General features: G+C 42.8%; 1 protein-coding gene across 28 annotated transcripts in view; it reads right to left on the reverse strand.

Moving 5' to 3' along the window:
• LOC118509915 (transient receptor potential cation channel trpm) overlaps positions 1-26,896 on the reverse strand; it is a 66,838-nt gene that overhangs the window by 38,638 nt on the left and 1,304 nt on the right. For 4 of the 28 annotated variants that reach the window (XM_036051223.1, XM_036051202.1, XM_036051221.1 and 1 more), the window contains exon 1: positions 961-1,903. In XM_036051223.1, the coding sequence (XP_035907116.1) occupies positions 961-1,032 (72 nt within the window). In that variant the 5' untranslated portion in view covers positions 1,033-1,903. The other 24 variants (XM_036051196.1, XM_036051204.1, XM_036051201.1 and 21 more) reach the window with 22 other exon arrangements.

A 26,896-nucleotide genomic window follows, 5' to 3' on the forward strand; every position in this document is an offset into this window, starting at 1 on the left:
CTTTATCATGTTGCAGGGAAGCATAATCCTTAGGATAATAGTGACCGAGGCTTGGACGTGGACGGGACTGGAATAAATACATTATCCCTTCGCTCTACATTGTACGAAAGAAGCGGGAGTATCGAATCGATCGAAAACATCACTTTTATTATTTGAATACGTGCCCGGTTGGGATGGTTTTCCTTTTCGTCTTCGAAACTATTCCGAACTCGAAAAAAAAGCTATGCAAAGTAGTTGCGAAACTTTCGTCTTATTTAACGAGCGCTTATATTATAAGATGTTTCAAGGCCCTTCTTTTTTCCCATTTTTCCACCGTTCACTGTTGCACAAACACGAAACATTGCGGAGAATAACAATTCATTCACGAACTTTATGCATTCACGAGCTCAACACAAATATTCAATTCAAACAAATTGATCACACAAACACTCTCTCTAATTAATACACAAATTTTTATAGCTTTTTTCCTCGCATCCACGTCCACTTTTCTAAGCAACTTTTTAAGCATCTCACGCGAACCAGAGTGCAGCTCGTAACTGAACACGTTCCTGGAAGATGGGGCACTGATGGCACTGTGGGCACTACCTGCTACCACGACTTTGTTATCACTCATCTTGCGGTGTATGTCAGCCTGATAAATATTTTCTCCAGATAAAGATACAAACTCAGTACCGGTACGGTGTGTTTGGGCATCGAAAGGTGTGTGTGCGTAAACAGAGCTTGCATCGAACAACTTGCCGGCGAATGTATCGTCGTGTGCCTCACTTACACCACTCAGTGCAGGCCAGTGTAGTCAAACTCGCAAGTAGTTTCAGGTAAATAATTTAGCAATCATTTTCCTATATTCTCCACTACATTCCCAACGTTATATTGCCTCCAATTTGCGTCTTGTTAGCAGTTAAGATTAATTAAACTTAAATCCATATCTCCATACACCATATATCACTCGCCCATAATTACCGTGCAGTAGTACAACGAGCCCATTTCCGCCACCGAAATGAATTTCCATGCCACTATCGGGAAAATTTTCATCAAAACTGTCGTTCCGTTACTTTGTCTGCCGTCATTAATTCACTGCCATTGCATTGTTCAACATAGGAAGCGTTCGCTAACGCCAAACCAATCTCAACAACCGCCCATTAGCCCACGGGTAAACTCTTATCGAACACTCGACCACGACAACACTTTGGTCGACGAGACGACGACAGTCAACACAAAAATAAAGATCGGTTTCGGCGCTCTAGCGCTCTGGGAGAAAGTCTCTGCTTCGTCTAGACGAATACAGCGACACCCCAAGCTAGTAAGAAAACAGCTGCTTCGGCACTAATCGTTAACCATTGATTAGAAATTTTAATAGATCCACACAAGCGCGCGCCTCTGTGTGTGTGCTTGCTTGCGACACCAGTGAACGAACGAACACACCGTCATCGTCGACTTCCCTTCACGATGATGCACGTGGCGTATGGTTAGCGAGCAGCGTGCTCGTTTGTAAATAAACCACCCAGTCGGGCGATGTTTACATTATTGAGAATAATAAATGAGTGTTTGTCACGGAATAGAGAGAAGGTTGAAATTTGAATTAATATAATTTTACAACTATAGGCATAATTTTGCCCATAGTTTTGACACACTGATCACATTGATTCGCTCTATAACAACCATACGCTAATTGCACTTGAACCCTACTCGTACGGACGGCGTTACGGAAAGAATACACGCTTGCCGTCACTAAATTAACACCATCACTGCTTAAAGGCTTAACGGCTTCATACAAACATCACTGACAAATCCAACACACCGAACCGAATGTCCATAAACCACAACTAAACCATCACCACCCGAAGAGCACTTAACCACAGTTGACCACAGGCAGCTACCACAACCCAGACAATGCACTCATATCCACACTTCGGAAGCCATTGAGCTAAACGCACTCACACACACACACACACACCCCACGAAACAAACATAAATATCGCCTCCCACCGAAACCACCGCTCGATGCTCATCGGTATAGGTTTGATGATGATCGCACGATGATGGGCACTCAATCGTTGTTGGAGCTGCGTTGCATTGCTCTCCACGCTGATCGCCATCGAAACCACAACCACAATTCGCTTCTAAAATTTGCTGTCGGTCACAACGACACATCTTTCGCCGGACGGCTTTTGAGAATGCGTAGCCAACAACAATAACAACGGAACCTTTTAATAGCGCGATCGTGCTTGTGACGCAAACAATTAACATCATCGATTGGCGTCAATAACGCCACGGCATGGTTTGGGAAGCACACGGCCAAATGAGAGACGTACGGCAAGTGTATGAATGAATGTATTGAATGATTAGGCTGGGGAAAAAATGCCACTTCAATGGCAGAATACAATGCCGTTCAACGCAGTTCAGAGTTTAGTATGGCAAGTCTTGAGTGCGGAAGTCTCAAAAATTGAGAGGAAATATAAGAATGATATCAGAAAGCCTAGGCCTTAAAGTCACAGCATTAAATTCACACGAACAGGTCAGGTAGACTCAAATAACGATGGAGTATTGCCCCTTATGATGCATCAAGAACGAAAGAATGGCTCCCGGAAGAATTAAGAATCCCATATCGAGAACTCACTATCCAACTACCTGCTTTCATTAAGTCTAATAAGACAGAACTGGCAGGCTTAACCTTAGGAGGTCGTTAGGCCAAGAAGAACGGTACCTAATTTCTAGGTTAATTAATATTTTCTTTATTAATATTCGTCTTACAAATACTTCTTTCTATGCTATAGTTCCAAAAATGTTATTCAATTACTTAACAATATCAATCAAAAAAATATAGGAGGATTCATCTACACGTCTGCGATTCCAACTGCGATTGACCTTGACACAGTCTACCTACCCCTTTTTAATTTAAGTCAGTCAACCGCTCCAAATCGCCCCAACGGAAGTGAATCACATTCTCCGACTGTAACTCAAAACTCTGTCTCACTCCCCACCGTTTACTGGAACTCAGGCTGCTCTACGTGTAGAATCGCTGCTTCCTATGGAATCTTTAGGCTACACAACGAAACCATCCGCATTCTCAGACATTAGACCATTAGCACTCAACAACTAGGGACTCATATAACACTTCGCCCAGAGAGAGGAGATAACGCGGGATACCTCCATCAAAAGTGACGAGTCGAAAGCAAAAACTAAATCAACTGCTTAATCGTAAATCAAACTAAAACCACCATTTATAACTATTCAGGGCGAAGAAAATTAAATACAAAATAAAATCCAACGCTGAAAACTTGATATTCGCACGTCCGCATAAATCAACAAATTACTTAACATTTGCCCGCACAGCACGGTTGTTGTTTGGTTGCTTTCTGCTTTCAAATTCCAACTTACAATCTACAAACAAAATCGTGACGAACGTTTATTTCCCACCCACCAGCAGTACCTAGCGCAGTCGAACGCCTTCACGGTCGTAAAGTTGTGGCCATAATTTACCCAAAACCCTCAACCAACTACTCATCCGACTACTTAGACGTGTACTGTTACACCAGCAAAACTACCCTCGCAGAGCGTCCTTCACCCTCCGAGACACTGTACGTAACGCTCCCGTACGAAGCGGAAGTTCACAATTTATTCATATTTCTACCGTACGCCATCCGTCGCAGCAGCCCATCATCGTCTTCCGGTTCATTTTCAAAAACCTCAAAAACTTGCTCTCCTGCGGGAGATGGAGCTGGATTTGTTTACCGCACATGCGGCTGGTACCCTAAATTCGTTATTAATCTCCCGTACCCGTTCCACGCGTTCCAGGCTAGCTTTCAAACATTCCAGGGAATTTTGTCATTAGCTCTGGGAGTGTACCGGCCACACAGGGAGACCACCGGCCCGACCATCCAATGCCACCGGGAAGACTGGCATGGGATGGAATAACAGAAGAAGCCAAAAAAAACACACACTCACACTCACACACATTTCATATCATTCTCAGTGGGACTGAATGCCATCAATGTGGATGCTCACTGTTTATAGCTTCTAGTCCACCATCCGAGCGCTTCCCGTCGACGTCCACCGGTGGACGGTGGTTCTGCATAATTCATTTCCATTCCAATGTAACACCATCAAGCCCGGTGATGCTTTTCGGGCATACAATCTCACCCAAATGGAGGTGGGAAAAACGGCATGACAGACGAGAGCATAAAGCGCAAAAAAAGTCGTTCGTCATCTTCATTTTATCGTATGTTATTTAAATTTAGTATGAGCATAAAGTGTGGACCAAATAGAATGCGGACCCGTTGAATCAATACCGGTGGGAAATTTGGCCACCTTCACCACCACCCCCATCGCCGTTAGTTATGGTTTAGATGGTAATGCAATTGCGCCGATTGTAGAACCATTCGGGTGTCAAATATTTCGGAAATATTTATGCTTCATTGTGGGGTGTTGATGGCGCCCAGATTTTTTGGGTGGATATGTGGAATATGCGATGGCTTTTATTACTTCGCTTTAGACTACAGAGTCATCGTCAGCATTACAAAAAAAACTATGATGAATTGAGTAAAGTCCTTAAAGAAATAAATATTACCAACAATGTTCAAACATGCAAGCAAATTATTTCAAAATACAAAAGATACCTCTACGTCTCTTACTAATTAAACACCTATTGCATATTCAACTGCTGGAAGTATACAAGCACTTTTAAAATATCTTAACAAGAATACCTTTAAATTTATTGATAAAAAAATCGTTAGAAAATCAACAAATAAACAATCAGATCGTAACACTTACCCTTGGTACGGTGATATTTATCAATCCTAAGCAGATCTTCCGCAAGCCCCATCCCAGCTTTCGTTGTGTCTGATGAGGCAAGTATGTTGGTGGTGTTTGTGTGTTTGTTTGGTTGTATTCGTTTTGTTTCATGTTTTAAGTTCATTTTTTAAACGCCATATTTTAACCATTTAAAGTTATCAACAAACATTTTCATTTTTATCACGTTTAGTTATTTAAAAAAAGTTTAATTGCTCGATTCACATTTTATATTTTCCCCCGATAGCACAACGTTTATTTGAGGTGAGTTTTAGCGTGTTTTATTAAAATTTAAATCAGTTGAGCCAAACACGTGTAGTAGGAAGTGATTTTTGTTTCCCACATGACACAGAACACAATTGAATGGAAGGAGTTAGGAAGCAACAACACAATCAACACGTAGACAGGAAAACAAAACGTACAGAGCACAACAGGGAAAATGTGTGGATTTTAAGTAGTTAAAGGGTAAGACAAACCAACGTGGGCAGATAGAATTTATTATTGCAAAAGGTTTTCGTTTGCAAAATTGTGGCATGATTCATGTTTAGGTAGTAGAAAGGCCAGGTTTTTTTGGAAGGTATAGCGTGTGACAGCGTAGAAGAAGAAGAAGTTAGTAGACCAAAAAAACAGCACAAAAGGAGAAAAAGATAGGAAAGAGAAAGAAGAGAGAAAGAGAGAGAGAGAGAAACGAGTGGTTAGAAAATGTACTAAACGGAAAAGCGAGTGTGCCAGATGTGAAACCAACAGTGTGCCAGCGAACTAAATGTGTACTAGTGTGTGTCTGCGTCTGTTTGGGGCACAAACACACACACAAAAAACCGCTAACAAACAGCCAAATGTGCAATGCATTCGTGTCGCTTGCCTAGCGTAATGGGTGATCATTTAAAGTTTTGATGGTGCGAAATAGACGCAAAACTTACTCTACGCGTGCACGCCGTTTGGCGAACGTTAATTGTTAGCAAAAGCTCCAGCAGCACTAGCACCTCCAACACTAATCGAAACCCATTCTTTAGCACGCAGTCAACAGCTTGCTTCGAATCCCGCATATCGCAAACTTTTTCGCACGATGTCAATTCTTCGTGCTGCATCTACAAACCACCAGGCGCCCGCTTCCAGCTTCGCCCGTTAGCGTGTCACAGCAAACTTTCACGGTCCGATCATCATCGCTGTGAGTGTCAAAACTTTTTTGCAGTCGACAACAGCTTGCATTCGGCAAACTGTTTGACATGTTTTGACTTCCCCATCCGAGCGCTTGGGGATAAATAATTTCCTATCAAATTGTGTGAATGGTGAGCGTGATTAGTTCGGAAACTATATTGAACCATAGCCAGTGTGAAACGTATTCGGTTCAATCACCAAAACACAAAGTTTTCGATCATGTGTACGGAACTGTCCATCAGGCTTTTGTTCTGTTTTTTCATCTTCTATTCCTACTGTACCAAACAGAAATTGCTCTCAGAAAGAAATGCCTGCATAATTCATACCTTTAATTTTATATTCCTGCAACACCGATAATGATTACTTGAAGGCTTTGATTCTTTTTATTACTATTTTTTGTTTCTAACACTGTTTTCTACACCTACGTAGCACTTGAAATAAAAAAATGTGTGCTGCACAGGAAGCGAAAAAAAGCAATTTTAATTATACGCCCTGACCCCGTGGCCGTGGCAGTAGTAATTAAAACATGGCCAGAAGGATTAAAAACGATTTTCCGTTTTCTCGCCTCGATAAAGTCCACCGTGAAGTATCCTCTTTCTACTGGTCGTAGCGGTGATGCAAAGTACTGGCGATACTCACACACATTCACCACGTCACGATGGTGGACGGTTGGTCAAAAGAACAACAGAAATGCTAGTACCCATTACGAGCCACCCTCTTATTTTCCTGCTTTGTACATAAACTCAAGTTTGTGGGTATTAATATTTCGTGGCCACTACTCAGCAACAGCTTATTGCCAAATCGTTCCCGAACGGGAGCGCTCATCAATATTCCCCCCATGCCGTCCATTTCTATCCGGAGGAAACAGGTGAAAAAGTTGGCTGGTCGGTCGTCAGAAAATATCAGAAGCCACACAACAAAGAAATGGCAATTCAATGTTTTCATGAATGTTTGCACGACGCACGATCGGCAGCTTGTCACACCGGCAATCGTTTTGATTGAATGTATTTTTGCGAAAATAGCAACGCCTTTCAATACGGGAGCAGGAAATCGATCGAAAAACAAAAGGCCTCTGCGGCAAACAAACGAGCGCAACAGGTCTCGCACTTGTATGGGGGGGAAATAATGGTCCATATCGACACTTCACCCAAGTGAACTTTCCAAGAAGCTCACCACACACCAAGGCTGGTGATGATGGTTGGCAGGGCAGGAAAGCTTCTAGGCCGCCGTTGTTTGTCTTTAAGCTTCTCCAAACCATTGCCCCCAGCCCGAACGCACCCTTACTTGCCGTCGTGAATAATTCATTAAACCGTAAGACAAAGAGAAAGTGCTGGGTGCTTTTTTTCCTGTGCAATATTTTGTCGATGGAATGAGACGAAGGGGGGTGAGGGGTGTTGAATAATGTAACCAGCTTTCCCACGGGACGTGTCGATTTCCGATATCGATTGATTGCAATATCTGTATGATAACGTCAATCGGAGTCGTGTTGCTAGGCAAGTCGAGCAGCGAACACAATATAGCCCCTCAACGTAATGAGCAACATCGATGGTTCGCATCAATTGATCAGAATTTTCCAATGAGAATTTTTGTAAAGTCATATGAGTGGGAAAAAAATACATTCGCAATAATTATTAATCGAATTTCAATTCAATCTTTTTTTCAAACCCACACGTCCGATTCACCTGTGATCGATGAATCGAAACCATCGCTCGGACAAACCAGATGTAACACCAATGGAATGTGGTTAAACAACCACAACCATCAATCACAAATTTAAATCAACACGTCATACAGCTATCGTGAGAATGCTCATTAGCACGAACATATTGGTCCTGGAACATATTTGCACCGAAATTAGAAATTTTCAAACCTCAAACTCTATAACGCAATAAACCCTCTCATTATTTTTCATTCATACCAGTAGTTTATTATAACAACAACTCGCAGCATTTCGTAAAAAAGTGTGAAAGTTTACTTTTACTTGTCAAAATAGTGTAAATACATTCCACACCGGGGCACAACATTTTCACACAGTTGTTTGTAAAGAATCAGGCTTAATTATAGTTGAACGCATTGACACATCAGAATGGCAAATAAATTGCACCGTCACAGTTCGCCTGAATTTCGAGCAATGAATAAAAAAGTCGTACCAGTACACACGTGCTTTGAATGGAAATAAACATTTCACTGCAACGATTTCGGGCCGCTAATGGACTGTAGGGATGTTTGGATGCTGTAAGCTACTACTGATGGAGACGCCTGGTGCTGTGTAGATTTTTTTTTATTTAAAAATATCAACTGGTTTTTTATCGCAGTGTTTTACGTGTTTTGAATCATTTTTTTTTAAATCATGTGCATTTACTATCCAGTTCAAAAAAAATCTACATCCTTATTGTAGAGTTTTTTAATAAACGTAAAGAGTGATGGAACGTGAGTAAGCAGAAGATGATATTAAAAATTGCAAAGAACAGGTGCACTGTGCAATAAAAACTTCTCTAGAAATTGCGAAAGATAACCTTCGGGAGGAAATCATTACTTGCTCGCATCAACATCACCAGTCACATTAACACTACAAGAGCCAAATGATAAGAACTCCTCAGCAAAATAAAACCCCTCGCGATGAATGAAGCTGGTCACCGTGCTGACGACTCGCGTGACAGTAATCTCATTTTACTTCACTGCCACTATTAAAAGCTGAATGTGGTTAAAAAATGGCTACACTCAAAGGCGGGGCAAAATAAAACCGAAAAGTTCGCTAGAAAGTGCAACACAGTGGGATGAAGAGTGGAATATGCTACACACAGGCTACCACAGGCTACCATACAGCTCTCTACGTATGGGCTACCTTTATCACTACAACACGAAAGGAAAACGAACAAAACGAGCTAGTAACGGGTCCACGGGTTTTAACGTACCGGTTTTGCATTCCTCTTATGTTTAAGCATTTTCCCACACTCGAACTGGATGCAGTCAATGCGAGGGATCCGTCGTTTGGGATGGCACACGATTCAATGACTAGAAATGGGGCACGCTGGCACAACAAACAAAATGCTTTCCCGGGATGATGACGATGATGATGATGATGCTGATAGTAATAATGTAGGCGCTATGGACCTTTACTTCCACCAAACTGTTGTAGGCAAACAGGCAAACCTTCTAGCACTAGCACACGGTACGAATGGATGTTGTCTAATCGGAACGAGTTGAATTTTACGCGCTTTTTTACAGCTTCAGTCGATCAAAATTGCACGATTTACGTGTGTTTGTGTGTTAGGTGAATGAAATAGCTGCAACACCCCGTCCTTAAGGTACTAAACACCGCAAGAAACCTTTACAACTTTATCTCCAAGCAGGAAGCTAGCATAACACCCGAACCCCCGGCGAGAGCATTACATGCAGGGAATCACACGTGACGCGATATTTACAGATGATGATTGTCGTGCGTCATCGCAGGGATATGAGATGGGTTAGCAGTATAGTGGCGCACATTTCTACCCTGCCGATGGTCGGCCGCTGTCGGCATCTTGTTTGGCCGCTTGCTTCACTCATTCACTCGTTCACTGCACTCGGAAACGCGGATGCACCTTTCACCAGGCCCGGAAATAGATTCGTTCCATGTGCGGTTTCGCTTCACTGCTGATTCACACAAAGAACGATACACACTGCTTAATAGAACACGAAATGCGACTTGCGTCACTGAGATATTCTTGCACTTTCACATTCAGCACGAGGATTTTATACGCCAAGGAATGGGTAGTTATTGGTTAAAGAATTAATCAATCGCAAATTTTGTAATATTTTCGGTCGCACTAAACCTTCGCAAAAGCAAACACAAACCGATCAGAATGACAATTCCGCCCGTAAAACTGACAGATCGTGCCGGGCGTCTAAACGTCAACGAGGCCGGATTGGTACGCTAATATAAAACCCCCCGAAACAAGGGCGACCGAACGCAAGCGAACGCTGCTCAGCTGTTGCTGTTACCACTACTACCTGCATAAACCTTCGTACATCCAACGAAACGTGAGCTAAATATGTAAACAAACATGCATCTCGTTGAACATACAAATACTGTCGATCGAGTAGGATCGCATCGATGTTTTACGATCTATCAACTGATGCCCCATTTATTCATTGAAAGTGTTTTCCTTTTATTTTCCTTTTATTTTACGATGATCGAGCCAACAATCACACGGAGGTCGCTGCCCTTGAGCCGGAACTAATACATGTGAGTTTGCTCACGATCACGATCGACACTCGAGAGACCACGCAACAGCACGAGCTGAACATGTTTCGGGGCCAGCACTAACACTTACAGCACCAAGACGATCGGTCAAAATAGCGCACGAAGATAAGCTAGTGAAAACACCACCAACACAACATTGAAGACATTCACACATCGAAGCCGCGAGCACATCGAAATAGAAACATTCAAGCACAAACACACCGTTGTTCCGTTTGTTGCCTACCGAGACACCCGAACTTTATCACCGCATACGCGACGACGACCACGCCGATGGAACGTTGAACGTCTATGCTGAGTGCCCTACACAGCACGGCGTGACATATGTGAAACACACCGGTCACACATATGCCACACACGTGTGTGCGTGTGTCTCTCTCACTCTCCCTTGGAAGCGATTTTTTCCCCGACACTCAACAACAACATCAAGACGCATAGCATAGAACACATATTCAGATCTGTGAAAAAGAAGAGAAAAGAAAACAGCGGCACGCACAAGGAAGAAAAGTAAAATAGAAAGAAAGAAAACCGATATCAATTGATCGATCGACATTGAGCACGCACATTCGTCATCCATTTTTTTGTTTTCAGCAACAAGCTAATTGAGAATTGCAAAACACACTCAAACGAAACATGCAGTGGGAATTCCAAAAAACGGCACAAAACCAAACATGAAACAGAGAAAAGTGCGAAAATAAGTAGCGGACAATTTAAAACAATGTAACAAACCCTTACAGACTAGAAAAAAGAAGAAACAAAATAAAATTCGCAACTAGCTACAAAATATTATCTTAATTAACGAGATATACATTTTTCATTCAGAAAAGCAATCAATAAGTAACAAGAACTGATGTACTCTAATTCACCTTCAAAGCATCATAACCTAAACTGAAAACATAAACCAAATAAGACAATGCTGCGAAGAGATAATTCGCTGCCTTATGAAAGAACACGTTTCCTGCCTGATGCTATCCATTTCATGTCAACGATATCTATCTCACTCACAAATTTTCACCTTCTCTCGGTATTTTCATTTTTGCTTTTTTTTTATTTTTGTCCTCGCCGTTGAAAATTCCCACTCTTTTCCCAGCTCTCGAACAGTGTGGCAAGGATGAAAAATAAAGTCATTCCGGTAATTAAATTCCATCTTACTGTCCCTATTAATTTGCACACCTGTAGCACCCTTGCACGATTCGCTGTCCCAAAGGCTGGCAACGCTAAAAAGCGGTGTTTAATTATATTTCCTTACTGCTCACGAGCTCACTCAGTCTCGGTGTTTTCTCTTTGCTTCCGAAAAAAACTAGACCGGAAGAAAACCGCCCCCAGTCGACGGAGATTTCACACTCCAGCCTAATGTGCTGCGTAATGTGCGCCCAACGCAACAACCGGAAATCGTGTAACGTTTGTCGCACACTCGCAACATGTGTCGGGGTTTTATTGGACAGCTAATCAAATTTTCATTCATTACGGCACCGTGTTCGTGTTTATCACAGCCAACAGGAGACGATTAAAGCTGACGGGGACCGGTGAAGCTGTATCTCTTGCAATTTGCCGTTCCCAAACTAAATCGTTCCAAGAAACTGTGCCTCTACCTTAAGCGGCGTGGAGTAATACGATGCGAAACTTCCAGGCGATGCAAACCAAGCGAACGTGAGCGATGGCATGAGAGAAACCGGCCGTTCGCTTTTAATTTCTATTTTATTGAGTGCTTGATTGCCTGAACGGAATTCAGTGACCGTGGCACGGTGCTGTCTTGGCGGAACGAAGTCAAGGTAGCTATCACTGGAGGCCACGTTTTCGGTGGCAAGGTTATGTTGCGCCCCGGTAGAAGCTTCCATCTTTCGGCAGCTTTATTGGAGGGCAAAGGTATGCATAAATTATGTCGCAACACTCGAGAGACCGATTTGGAAGGTGTGGTGTGGGAAGGAATATTTGTTGGACGAAATGTAAATAAAAGTTAAAGCTTAAATATCATGGACTTCCAAATCTCGATGTACTTTACAACTCCAATTCAGATAAATATTAAGGCTCTAAAACCGAGTGAAACGAGGACTGGCACTTGGTAACCGCTGACGACATTCTTCATTTGAAATCAAGGAACCATGTCTTTTCTTCAATGAACAAAAATACTAATTCAAAAAACGCTTCATACAAAACATTGCCGTTCCTATCCATCTCCAAAATACTCCATGTAAAAGCATTCCACCTGGTACAAGCTTTTCCTTTCTTGACAACTCTAAGATAAACATCCACCTTTTCAGCCATTCTTCACAGCAACAGCTGCAAGCGAGAGAGAGAGAGAGAGAGAGAGAGAGAGAGAGAGAAAGTGTGAATAGAAGGACCCCCTCAAAAAAAAGGACTAAATTGAAAAAAAACTCCACCAGATGAAAGTAACAACCTAGCGGGAGCATTGGCCGCCCGTTTGGCTGGAGGATTCCAGCTGGGCGATAATCTCCAAGCAACTGGGTGTCGATCCCTTCGGATTCGGGACTTTACCACAGCTGTCACAAACGGTAACCCTCCTCCGTGCCCCCGTAACTCAGCAACCCAAGCCCTGCCAGTGTGCTTGTCGTTACCATCGTCACCTTTCCTTAGAATCGTTCAGCGAAAGCAGAAGACATACGCACAGGCCCGACAAAAAAAAGGTCACCAGGTGGTAGAAGTTCTTAGCGAGGGAGGGTGAGCGGGATCGAGAGTGGAAAATGAAGTGAAAAAGAGCACGAAAAGCCTTCCATCCCAAAGCAGAAAGTAATTGGGCGAGATCATGCTGCTCGTGGATGTGCTGAGCCGTAGACGGCAAAATTTGAATCCATTTCTTCCGACCGGCCGATAGCCGACCACGGTCAGCTGGAGCTCGTGTGCTAACTGTAGATCTCACCTAGGTGATGGGGTTTTTTTTCTTTCGTTGCCTCCTATGTCGCCCTGGCAGTGGACAGACGGACACCTCCGATTCATCATCTCTGATAATGTACGGAAGGGAATTGGAAACTTCAACCTAATTGGATCTCCGAAAAATGGTCGTCCTTGAGAGCCGTTTCCCTGGCGCTAGCTAGCAAAAACTGACACATCAAAGTCAGGTCTAGTCAGTAGAAAAGATTTGACTCATTCAATTAGCACTGTGCAGTGTTTCTAGTGTAAATTTCTTAATCTATTACCTCAACTATGTATATTCAAGCTCATAGCACCAGTAGGGCTCAATTTGATTATTGTTTCGTGATGTATGTCTTGTCCTGTTGCATTGCTCTATTTACTTCGAACATTTGACAGAAACCCTTCGCCCATCTTGAAGCACATCAGTCACCCGATGTAACACGAACGAAGATTTATGTACGTTACAATAATAGACGAAGTGTACAACACTCCAACGTACAACTGGCCGCTTCCTAAAGTTGCTTCGGGGAGGAAAATACAGCGAGCAAAAACTACTCCCGAGGACAACCAGCAACCATCACTTCACCAATTGTTAAGCATATTATCCACCTGGGACGAACCCTAGGACATCAGGTGGGCGTAAACAATCCCTACGCAAAAAACACACACACACACACGGCACCAAAACGTTGTCACGGGTAAGATCCATCCAACGGTGGATCTTGGTGCCTGCCTTCTTGGTTCGCCCGACGAACGGCGCCGGCAAGATGGATGACCGGCGGAAAACCTGATACCATCACTTTGGCTGGTATTTTTGGACTTGCCGTTGGACTTGAGGATGCGTGGACTGTGCGTGTGTCTGTTACGGATATGGGAAAGCTTTACCGTAAACGAACGAACGTAAGTGAAAACACACGCAAACGGTCCGACCGTTGGACACGTAATGATATACTACCATTACACGTATACGTCCACGTGGAACGGGGCAATCAATTTGACTTCCTTCTTGGGAAGCGGAACCATCGTAGGGAAAGGGATTTGTTACGCAGATCTAGACCAAACAACGTTCACTCATTACGCACGAACGAAGCGTCGAGACTTGATTTTACTGCTGGGCACTGATATACCAATTAACCGAGTGCGAGGGCTCTCGGGGTGCGTGATTTGGCGGAGAGGTTAAAAATAAATATTTAATTACTCAACGAATTTGGTAAAAAAGGACACAGGTTTATGGTTGTTTTATTTCATTTAAAACAAAACTTAAGATTTGTTGACAAGATCTTTACTTCGCCAATTAAACTTAAGAAATAGATCAGGTTAAGATCACAACCTTAACGATGTACTCTAATTGAAACCAACTTTCTCTTATCTATTTAACGTCTAACAGCTCCATTAAACCTCTTGAACGGTTAATATTGTTCCTAAGTGAGTTTTCTTCTGAGTCCAAACCCTCCAACCCATACTGACGCCATGCAGCATACAATTTTTATGATCATTCCACACTCCCATTACCTAAATCACCTTGCTATACTCCGGGTACACGGTCAACCATAATCAGGTCCTCGGGATCATAAACATGTTTTTATATCCACCCAGAGCAGCATTTACCTTCACGTCCAATCATGCGTGTAAGTTGTTGTTTCTGACCGTGCGCTGTCATGTTGCTTCGCTTTAAATCACTCCGTCTACCGGTCAGCACAATCCTTACCACCGCAAATGGAGGATCACGAGTGAGCACAACCACCACACGCATGCACCTGGCATTTAGTGTCCTACCATACCGACAAAGCATTCGGAACCCATGTCCCCTACCACCGTACCGCTTAGCATCCTTGCCGAGGTTTTGCAAAGGGAAGGCCAGCAGCCGGTGTTGTGCCAATGTCACCGGCAGTGATTTACAGGGACTCGGTTCCATTTTCTACCATTTTCCACCTCGTCCTACGCTTTGGGCTATACTGTTTTTCCAGAAAAACAACCTTACAATCCACCCACCCCCCCATTAGTAGCAGTAGTACTACCGAGTCCAGCTACCCACCAGCAAACGTTGCGTTGGCTCTTTGTTCGCCATGAGGTTGTCCTTCGTCGTCACCGGCGCGGCTTCTTGGTACCGTATTAAAATTTTCCATTCATCATTACCCACGACAAGCTATTCATGGTGGGGTTTTGCTTCTTTTCCGTTGTTATATTTGTAAGCCTACCTTATTATGGTATACTCTATTTGTTTTGTAAAATCCCCTGCTTAGGTTCGCTTTACTTTCGTACAGTCGTCAATGGAAGGATTGAGTTGGTTTGGCTAGTCAACTTTCTAACAGACTCTCCCCCGTACAGCGTTATAACTCATCTAAACTGAAAGCTTTTACGTTAAATTGATGAGAAAACAAAACTCTGCCCCCTCTTTGAAGCTCCTGCTTTTACGTAAACAATAAACACAATGTACATATTTATGATGAAAATGGCTAGAGTTTAGATGAAATCTGGTAGACAAAAAAAGTGTTTTGTTGTTAATTTGTGCCACTGCTAAACACGGCGTAGCAAACACCTATCATCACGTCGCTATACAGTGCATAACATAACTATAAGAGCGTTGATATGTTGTGTTTTATACGAGAGAAACACTATTTGGGGCGGTCCAGTGATCTAGTTGATAGCCTGACCGATTTTGACATGGTAGTACTGGAGTTCTTATTCCGTCCAGTTCACCTCTCCGTAAGCTGGACTGAATACCCAGCAATTAGTACAATTCAGTCACAGATAACCAGAAATGACAGATCGAGACCTTTCGAGGTTGTAGAACCAAGGAAGAAAACGGAGAAGAAGTCAAAAAGATAGCTTGACCCTATTTTTCGTTTGAAGTAGCTCCATCTCTATCCTACATCGCTATTGAGCTGTTAAAATATCTCAAGTTGCCTGTAAGATATTGGAGTGGTCCAGAGAGGTTAAAATTATCGCCCACACTGTAGCTGGATTTATGTTCCCACCCCAACATCAGATGATGAAACAAGCGAGCCTGCTAAAAGTTGTTCCTATTCCAGCAGAAGCACACTCTTGGCGATATATTCAAATTAGCTAACGAGCAGCAAACAGTGTTAGCATCATCCCGCAAACGAGCCACGGTCCCCCCTATGAAAATGTACAAGCCGGCCACTGACCAACGCTAAACACAAACCGCTGGAAAATTCATTTGCCCAAACTTCATCTCGCTGAACAACTTCATCATCTAGCACAGCCCACAGATAGATCAGTTCCGGGAAAAATCCACCGACACAGAGCCGGTGCAAAGCTTCGAGCCCTCGATAGTGAGCGCCTGCTCTAGCACAGAAAACAAAATCGATTTTCCAATTTTAAACTTTCAACCCACTTCGCGCACACTCGACGCGACGGTCCTTCCTTGCCTTTTGCAAGCGCGTTTGTGTGGAAAAGGCCCCAACGGTTTAGGAGGGCTTTTCCATCGTGCAAACTGGAGTCACCATTGGTGGCTGCTTTTGGGCGAAGGAAAGCACGAGAAAAAAATTCTTTATTATAACTAACAAAGCGAAAAAAACGACGCAAACACACAAACACGACGACGAAAGGATATAAAAACAAAACGTGATGTGGAACAGTTTGCCCCACACTACTTTCGGTTGCATGTGACATGCACATACGATGCGAGCTAGTCACGAAAGCATCAAAAGTGAATGAGCCGTATAAAAGAAAAGCGAGGCGAAAAAAGCAACCCAAACTCGGCTAGCCAAACAAACGGCCAGCCAAGCCTTCGAAATTGGCTTCCGTTCAAATGAAATCATTTCGGTAATTAAGTGTGAACTTACGATGGTGAACGGGGTTTTTCCGACGTTTTCTCTCTCACTCTCACACAGACACGCATGACATGTTGCATCACTTTTTCAGATACCTTTCGCCTTTTTTCGTGTGCAACGATTGCCGATAGTTCTTTTCACTGTTTACGAAAACGGGCTATCGTGTCGGCTGGTTGAGCTTTCCGGGAGGCTTTTTTTCTTTTTGGCCACCACCCAGGGACCAGCCACCAACCCGCCCACATCGATCAACCCGTCAAACAGACGGCTGGATGAATTGCCCTTATCGCCCACCGGTTGTTAAATGATTCTTGCGTTGGCTAAGGTCAACCAGATTTGATGGTGGAGACTCCTACGCTACGGTATTATCGAGTTTTCACCGGAAGGTGGGTGGGCTGGCACTAGCTTTGCTTTCCCGTGAAGAGCAATTATGCCGGACATGAAACAGTAGTGTCGAAGGCGGTTTTCGCCGGATGACAGGTCATGGAGTGCGAACAATAATAGGTCAGCGCAGATTTAAAATCAAACAGGAAAATAAATTAAACTATTCATTACACGCAGGGAGGCAATGAAGCATTGGCCTCAAACAAATGGCCATGATGATGGATAAGTATTGCGAGTATGGGTTTTGGAAGGCCTCACCGCAGGATCAACATTATTTTATTCAATAATTAATTCGACGACAGATATTGCCTTCACAAAGAAATCAATTTAAATAGTTAACAAATTTTAAAAAAAATCTTTAATTAAATATCTTAAATCAACCGAGCATGCCCGGGATAAGGCTAAATACCTGGGAGGAAATGCCTTGGTAATTTCTTTGTGAATTTTTTGTTTTTGACATTTGTATTTCGTCAGCACATGCGGTGCTGACAATACGGCTCCTTGCCGTGATAATTAATAAATAAATTAAATAAATATCTTAAATTAATAAATAAGACAATTTCACTACAAAAATGGTTTACTTCCACAGAGTTATCGGGAGCAAAAGAACTACTAGGGCCAACAGCGCCGGTATGGTTGTCTCAAGTCAATTTATTTGCAGAGGCGAATCAAGCCTCTTGAAGGCCTTAAGCAGGATAAATGTAAGGGAATCCTTACACTCAGTGTAATAAATTGACTGGGCCAGAGAGAGAGACCAAGTGGAGATATTATACTAGGTCGCTTATGGAGTACAGGGTATTCTAAATGATCGAGGCTCCCAGGACCTCACATCCCAGGTCTTCACAGGTAGATACCTTCCTTGAGCTCTTTAAAGCTTGGGGGTCCCAAACATCTGCTTTGTATCTTAATGTACATTGAAGTACAGAGTTCGTGAAGCGATTGATTTTACCTATAATCTTCAGTAAAATAAAGGTTGTTTTCCAGTAATTTGTTGTTGCTTTGAATAAAACCCATCAAGTGCCAAAATCCTTATTTGATTATTTAAAGAAACTCATATTTTTTCCTTTTAGATAAGTCCAATTAAATTCAATTCTATTAGGTAAAATTAAAAAAAATACAAACAAACAATTATCCTGCCGTGGAAATCGGTCATTTTGATCAATGTAATGGAAAACAGCGTAAAGCACCTATCGATCGAGCCGTTTCCTCTTCACGCTTCACATTCGAACTGCAACCGGAAAACTCATTAATCATCAACCGGATGCTTGACCAAACCAACGGGGGTGAGGAATCAACACAACAACAAAAAACCTCCCCCCGCTGTAATCTGCACCAGCACCGAGTGAAAAGACCGATAATTCATTAGTGTGTAATTTGTTCATGGCAGCGAACGGGAGAAGCTACATAGAGTGAGAGTAGTGTTCCGCTACAAGTACAAGCTTTCCCATGCAAATTACTTCTCTTTACAAAGAGCAAAAAACCGCAGCATAAAGCAGAGGAAAATGCACCTATTCGTGCAGATGAAGTAGTACGATACGAGTTTGCATGGCGCGCTGGTAGAAATGGTGCGTCAGCACACACTAAGTGTGTACATTTGTAGCACGGTTTTTGTTCTCGAATCAATAACAAGTGGGGAAATATTTTGTTCTAGATCTACTGGTACTTCTAGTACTATTTCACCACCGAGTACTTCCTTTTCCAGTTTACCAGATTCAGCAATAATTTAGTAATTCAGATCGCAATCGAATCATGCCTCAATATCCCAGTAAAATAATTCAATATTCAATTGCTCCGGCGAGCTCAAAATTAGGTAGTATCAATTACTTTACAATTTTCCTGCCTAAACTTCAAACGGCACACAAAATTCTACGAAACATTCCGATACTTCTCGAGAACCTATAGAACTTGCTTCATCATACGATTCCCGGTAACAACCAGCGTAAGCTCGGCCGAACGAGCAACGATTTAATGAAATTGCTTTGCAAACAAACACCACTTGACGTGTTACAACATTCAGCGTACGGGAGCATGTGCATCGATTAGTAAATACAATCCTGCTAAGTATCATCCCATCTCGCCGGTTTCCCTCGCCCCCGGACCCGGTCAAATGCAACCTTTTCCCGAAGCATGTAACCGGAACAATGCTGGCTATTTCGCTTTGCACCATTCCAAACATCTAGTTAAGCCGAAACCAAACACATCTTCCTCTTCATGTTTCCCAGCAATTGTAGCCAAATTCGTATCATTTTCACGCCACTGAAGCACTGAATGTATGGCCTTGCGTTGGCGAAAGGGGTTGAAGATTAGTTTGGCTAACATATTAGCTTTGGTTGAATTATTCGAAAACCCCAATTTAGTGTGTGAGCCTATTTATTGAAAATTTTTGAATCTGAGATTCAGTATTGAAAATTCAATAAAGTGTGTTATTAATTGTTTTATTAATTGGAGAAAGAATGGACGAAACATCATAACAGCTATTTTAGGAACAATAATGGAAAAAGCTTTTCTTCCCCATAATTATGCCTATTTTTTGTCCTTCGAGCAAGGGAAAAAAGGTCCTTACAACACTCTGCCCCAAAAATCTCTTCAAATTATGAACGAAGGAACATCCCACACACACACACGCACAAACACTAATTGAATACCGGCATTTCGCCGGCAAAATCACTTTCCACTTTGAAAACTCCATACTTCAATTATGAACTTTCAGCGTGCCAACGCAATTCCTTTCGCTGCTGCTGAGAGCGCGTGAGCTGCTGAATTGTTTCGCTCTCCTTCCGTCCTTGCTTCAAGACACCTCAGGACAGCGCCAACCTCCTGGGCCCAAAATAAAACCCCACCAGCCGAAAACAATCACTTCATCAGAACATTAACTTTCAACCAATTATTCACCAATCAGTCCGGCCCTTTATCAGCAGTTTCCTAGCCCGGGTCTACTGCCATGGAGATTGCATTAGGAGAAGCGGCATCAGCAGCACCGGCAACAACACATCAATCAGGCACACGATGACTTTCCTGCCTCTGCCCGTCTCGAAGTTCACTGGATCCCACCTGGGAAAAACGGCAGTCCCCCCCCCCCCTCCATCCCCGGGGGAAGATCGTGGCGTCGGCCGGAGAAGATGAAAATTATAAAACAATTTATAAAACGTCTCCATCGAGACGTAGCGTGCCAGACAGTATGGACGGAGCGAGGCTTTGCCAGGGTTTCTCCCGGGTGGCCCCCACCGATTGTGCCCGGTTGATTGTCAACAAAACAACACTGAAGCACACGAGCTTTCATTTAACGTGCGCTTGAAGGATGGGCTACGAGAGTCTCGGAAGTTGCATGCTTCACGACTGACATTGACGTTGGATGGGTCATATTACTTCAAGAACGTGGATTGTTTAGTCTTTAAGGCAAATTGTTAGAAAAAAAAATTTGTGGATTAAGAGCAGTAGGAGCATCAATCAGCCACGGATCTCAGGGTTATTATCCCCTAACGAAATATCGAAAAGATTGATTATGAGAAACTTAATATCCTCATAAAATGGTAAAGCAGTTTTTGGCTTCTCTCATCCTCCGATTCCAAGGAACAGCACCCAACTGACACCTGTTCGCTGAAGACACCCCCATTTACCGGGTGTGATATCGCACTTTTTCCACAAGAATCCTTGATTCTGACTCGATTAACTTTATCGTAATCGAATTATTGCCAAGGCCAAACGGTCACGTGTCGCTCGAGCTCACTTCCGAACGGTGTGTTTTCCAACGCCTTTCGAGAAAGGGAGCAAGCGAATATGATCGAATAAATTTGCCACTCAACTGACAAACGTCCCAATCCCAACTTCAACTCCATCCGCCGACCAGCATCTGATCATGTTTCCTCTGCTGCCATTTCATTTTTCGCACGAACCATTCCAGGCCGCACGTAGCAGCCGGCTCGCCCTTTTTTCTCTGACAGCTTTCATCGCGAACGCATCCAAAGGATCAACCACGGATGAGATTATTATTATCGTGTCGACGTCGTAAAGTGAAACGGATACACGGGAATGTGGCCGCACTTGATTGCGTTTGGCGAGCATGGTGGGCATGAGGACGTCTTGCCACTACACGCCGAACCCGTTCCCTCGATTATTACTACTTCTCTTTTAACGAGCGATGGTAGTAAAAATGGGTCGAAACAAAAAAAAATAGTAAAACCCTGGGATGATCTCAATCAACAAACCGTTCGGATTGGAAATCATATGAGCGCTTTCGCTGAAATTAGATTTCCCTCGGCATGGCCCTGGGCAAACCGAACTATAGACCATCGGAAAGTGCAACCCATCTTGATCCCACTGTCAATCTGGTGGCTGGGTGACTGGCTCACCTCGAAGATGCTGCTCAACCTAGCGGCACACTAGCGCTTCCCGAGCACCGCTGTCGGGCAAAATCGAAAGGAAATCGATCAAATCGCCGGAAGCCGGAACTTCCATCCCATCAGGCACAGCTAGTCTAGGATTGCGAGAGTGGATTCGGTGAACCTCTTTTCGGCTGAATGATCGAATGCTGTTGATGCAAAATGAGACCCGGTCGCCAGTTTTGCTTGCCAGTGCACGATAAACGGTAGTAATCAGCACAAATTGGTAATCAATTTCTTTTCTTGACTAATGGAAGGAAGCATCAAGAATATGGTTGGAGAAGGAGCATATTACAGACGTGCAACGGTTCGATTAGCGAATAAAATCCATTGCTCGGGCTGCTTCATTTTTGACACCGAGGCCGAAGGACCCGACTGAGACTTCCTACCTGTCCCTTCGTGTTAGGAACTAAAGCCACCACTTTATCCTGAACAACAGTGGGCTATTAGCATATCACCCATGCGTTTCTTAGCTAATAATAGCAGACCCACTAATGATATCATGTACTAGACCTTCCGATTGAAATTTATCCTGTTTAGCTCCCAGTCAAGCATTTTTCCGAGATTCCGAGCTGAGAGAGCGAAGAATTGCCAGGATATAATTTAACTTACCAATAAAGGTCATCTTAGAGTCTTCATTACAATTTCGAAGAGATCAGAAAGTCCCAAGAAAGGAGAATGCTTCTACCTAGCCTAACTTTCTAGTCCACAGCATCGATAGGCTCGCACAAATTGTCCTGGAAGTTACATACAGTACATTGTTTAGCCACATTAAATACAGACCTTTTGCTTCAATAAACAACTAGGTCTTTTAGATAATCGTGTAGGCTTCCGTATCGGCAGAAACCGCCTAGCGAAAAACATCCCACACACACCACACACACACACGATCCCACCCACCGAATATCCTTACAACTTCTCAACCACATGTCAAACACATTTGCTACATTTCTCTATTCTCTTGCAATGGATAGCAAACAACGCTGAATCCAATACACTCCCAAAGCCCAACAACTGTCCAAACCCGAAAGAACATGCTATACAATTCTGCTGTCCCAGATCGGACTTACATAACCATACCACTGAGCTACACTAGTTCTGGGAATTTATTGCAACAGGTGTGCAGGAATTGGAAGTTTCTGGAAGGATAAACTTAATCAACACATCGCACGTACAACGTACGTTTTAGTCGTACTACCCTCCTCCCGGAAACGAACGCTCGCAATTCATTTCGAAATTCCTAGTAAGGATTCAGGTGCCGGATGAAGTTGGACCGAAAGCGCCATACGTATGCAAAATATGATTGGAATGAAATATTTTTAAATAAACCGACGACTGGCTGAACCGAGAACAGAAAGCGCAAGAAATAACGAACAGATTTGCCGATGGTTTCGTTTTTTTTTTCGAGTTCTGACACCGTACAACCGTACCCTTGGACGAGCGTTCGAAACTGTCAAATCAGAGCGATTCAGAATTTCCAAATCAACACCGCTCAAATCATGCAACCTCACCGGTGCAAAAAGAATTCATAGATCTGGCGTTGGGTGGACAAATAGAAAAAAAAGGAAAAAGCTTCCTCTACCGGAACTGGCTACATTATCCTTGTCGGTCGTTACTTTGTGCTCTCTTTTTGCCGTGCTCTCGTCACCGATGCCACCCGAATTGCCAGCATTTCAAAACCGAAAATCCTTCCAATCATGGCCACATGCGTCCGGATGAGATGGATGAAAGAAAAGCTCGAGCGAAGCTTTTTTTGTTCTTCTACATACACACTGCAAACCATTCCAGGTGATGCCAGGTGTGAAAAAGACGCTTTGCTCCGGGTTTTCTCAGCATATGCATGATACTGCTGTCGTTCGCACGTCTGTTCAAAATGGCAAGCGAGTGTGGATTGTTTTTTTGCCTTTCTTTTCTATCTTTGTGAGGAAAAATCATTTCCACGCGCTTCTGGAAGGTTCTAGAATGGCATCAGCGAAAAAAAATCTTATCACTTATCCAAAAAACCAACCCAAGCGTACTGGAAATCGCAACGAATCATTGAAGCCTTCGAAGTATTGGTTCTTGCAATAATCATCCTTTCATCTACGTTCGTTAATCTCTCGGGCTGAAGCAAGTAAAGCGGGAGCAGACGATACTCGAGCACCCACCTCGAAAGGATAGCTCCTTAATAAAGCTTCCCGGGAAAAATCTTTCACCAAAACTTTTTAATGTTGATGTGTTTTCAACCAACGGACGAAAAGAATTCGTTGGTCATGGCTCACCGGCTCCACACTAATGCTAGAGAGCTGGTTAGGTCCACAATCCGCCGAAAAACTCAAGCATCAGTAGGGAAAGAAACGAAACGAAACCAACCGTACGATAAAATCGTGCAAGGAAACTGGACCAAAACGCGCCCATAAGTTTTGGCCTCCCTAACTGAGGCCTAGGTGAAGATAAAACGACCAATCGGCAGCCCTCTTTTTGTCTCCGTCGATTGTTCCTTGTTCCAATTTTTGGAGCCTCCCTGTTGAGCAAACACGTCAACGTCTTAGGAAGTGGAAGGAAAATAACAGCACAGCTTTTCAGCCACAAATTTTCTTCTCTTTTAGTGCATTTTCGTGCGCACGCCAAGGATGGTCGGCCATTTCTTAGCCTCCATTGTCCTTAAGTACCATTATCGGGTTTTTCTCCTATTCTTTGTCTGAGCTTGAAGCCATCTTGGGGCAAAAAAAATGCTCCAGACCAGAAAATCGATCATCATTTACAGATCAATGCCCACCGAGACCGTACCACGCTCGGTCGTTAAATCGTTTGATCGATAAGCACCTAAAAGGAGCAGCCTACGATCAACGTCATTCCTTTACAGCGAGCCTTTTTTTCTTCTTTTAATCAAATTAATTACTTTCAATTCTTCCCGAAAATGTCCTTCATAAATCAATATTTCATGCGAAAACATAAACCAACATTTTTCATTCCTAATTTTGATCAAATGGTTGGTCAACTTTTTTCATCACCCACAGCTGTCGTCTGCTAGCTTTCCTTCATCGGGGTCAAACCTCCAATCCTACACATATTTCATAATAAACGGCAACCGGCCAGCTTCTACCGTGCTTCGAGGTTCAGATTACGAACGACGAACCGTTTTATATGCTAATAGGTAAGAGCTCACGGTTCTGCAGCCGGCGCTAGACAATCAAGCCACCACTCGGTTCTGAAGAGCTCTTATTATTTAAGAAACCATTTGCTATGTTTTCACTTCCATTTTTTCGGGGCATTTCATTTTAAGCAAGGCTTTTGGTTCACCACACCGAGCAAATGTAATTAGAATGCATCGTCATGCTTTCGCGAGGTGCTCGGCGGATATTTATTATTCCCACTGCCCGGGTTGTATCGTGGCCCTGCCCGGTGGGAAATGAAAGCCTACCGGCGGCGGGTAATTATTCTGCAGGGACAAGGATTAATAATCGTGCGGTGCTAATTTTACGCCACACTGCATTGCCATGCGCCCGGAACGTTAGCATTCGTTTTGACCGGCGTGGAGAAGGTTTTCGATGTGTTGTGGGAGGCAATAGGCAGGTACAGGATGATGTTAAAATATAAGCATGGTGATAAGATTAATGCATCAAAAGCTCTTCTGCTATTTTATTATAAAAGGTCGGGAAAATTCAACAATGCAATTTAAAAAAAAGCATGTAGTTTAAAATGATAAAATTCATGACAGTTGATGATACAACACATCGCACTCAATGTCACATTAAAATGGTCGAACATTCTGAATGAATCAGCGGCTCTCACATTTTACAATAAATGTGATTTTAACTGCTCAAAAATCATTCAACTCGCCGCCTCAAAACTGTTCCCTCTCTCTAGAGCTGTCTATAAAAGGTACATTACAGGCCTTTGTTGATGCCTGATGGGTATGTAATAATCAAATTATTAGGAACGTTCTCACACGGCATGATACCGGTTGGATTGAATAATGTCATTAAGTGGCGCCTTTTTAATGCTTTGCGAATTTCAGGGTTTGATCCTATTGTAATCTTATAATAAAATACTTAAATATAGTTTTTTACATCAAACATAATTAAAATACAGAGAAAAATTAAATCTACACGAAATTAAAAAAAGCATGCCAGTAAAAAGGAACAGCTCAACACACAAAGAACACCAAACCCAAAATCAAGCTTAAGCATGCAACTTCCCAAAGACAAAAATCATAAAACAAAAACCCAACTCTACTAGCAGCAGTAGCAGTATGTGGCTTGATGAAAGGCAACATCACAAAAATATCATCCTACTCCAATGTTTCAAATCACACAACGCGCTCTACGCGTTACACTGTTCCGAATTCACCGTCGAGTTTCGAGACGAGTGTAAACAAACGTGCTGCTGCTCTCGTGCCATTCACCGCTTTTTTCTACTCTTCTTTTGTAATTCTGTTTATGTTGCACTTTCACATCAAACTACGAAAACCTACATAAAGGGAACCTACATACGGGATTGGGAGAGAAAACCCAAGAACAAAACCACACGCACACATACTGAACAAAACCGGCAAGGGCAATGGCTACCGAAAATATCTATTTGAAAGCTTTAGCTACACAGCCAAAAAATAGGGTACTTTGTGAAGTTATTGTTCTTCAGCTACTTACATGTTTCATGTTTCGGTTCTGCCGGGTGCGCCGCGTTCTTAGTAATGCTTCTGTTGATGTGTTTGTTTCATTTCAATCCGTTCTGTGTCCGGTAACCGTCGATGAACGATGAGATTAAGGGTGCTGTAGTTGATGTGTTAAAACATTTCGAGCACTGGAGCAAGGCTTCACATTCAAAACTGTATGTAACGCTTCATTTTTCACCCAGCACTTCGTACTTTTTGTAATACTTTTTTGGCAATACTTTTAAATCTACACGAGCACTTAACAATGGCATCTTCTTTTTTATTTTGGGCAACAATCACAAAATTTAATCTTTCTCGTTTGTCTACACTATATTCGACACGGATCAACTTAAACTAGATTTTTTTATAACTCACTGTAAAACTTTAAATTTTTAAGCAGCGAGCAACACTTCCACCAATTAAGAATAATATTTTTTTCTTATTTAAATGGTTGTCACTGCACTTCACTACTACTGAAAATGGTGAAATGGAGACATACATGATTTTTATTGATCCCGAAAAATTTATATATTTTTTTGGACTTTTATACAACTAGCACGTTTAGGTCTAATCCAGCCAATCTAGTGCAATTTATTATTAATTTAATTTCGAGATGGTTCATTAGATCGTTTTCACGTTTTCG

The sequence above is a fragment of the Anopheles stephensi genome, chromosome 3 (genome assembly GCF_013141755.1).
Source record: "Anopheles stephensi strain Indian chromosome 3, UCI_ANSTEP_V1.0, whole genome shotgun sequence".
NCBI lineage: Eukaryota > Metazoa > Arthropoda > Insecta > Diptera > Culicidae > Anopheles > Anopheles stephensi.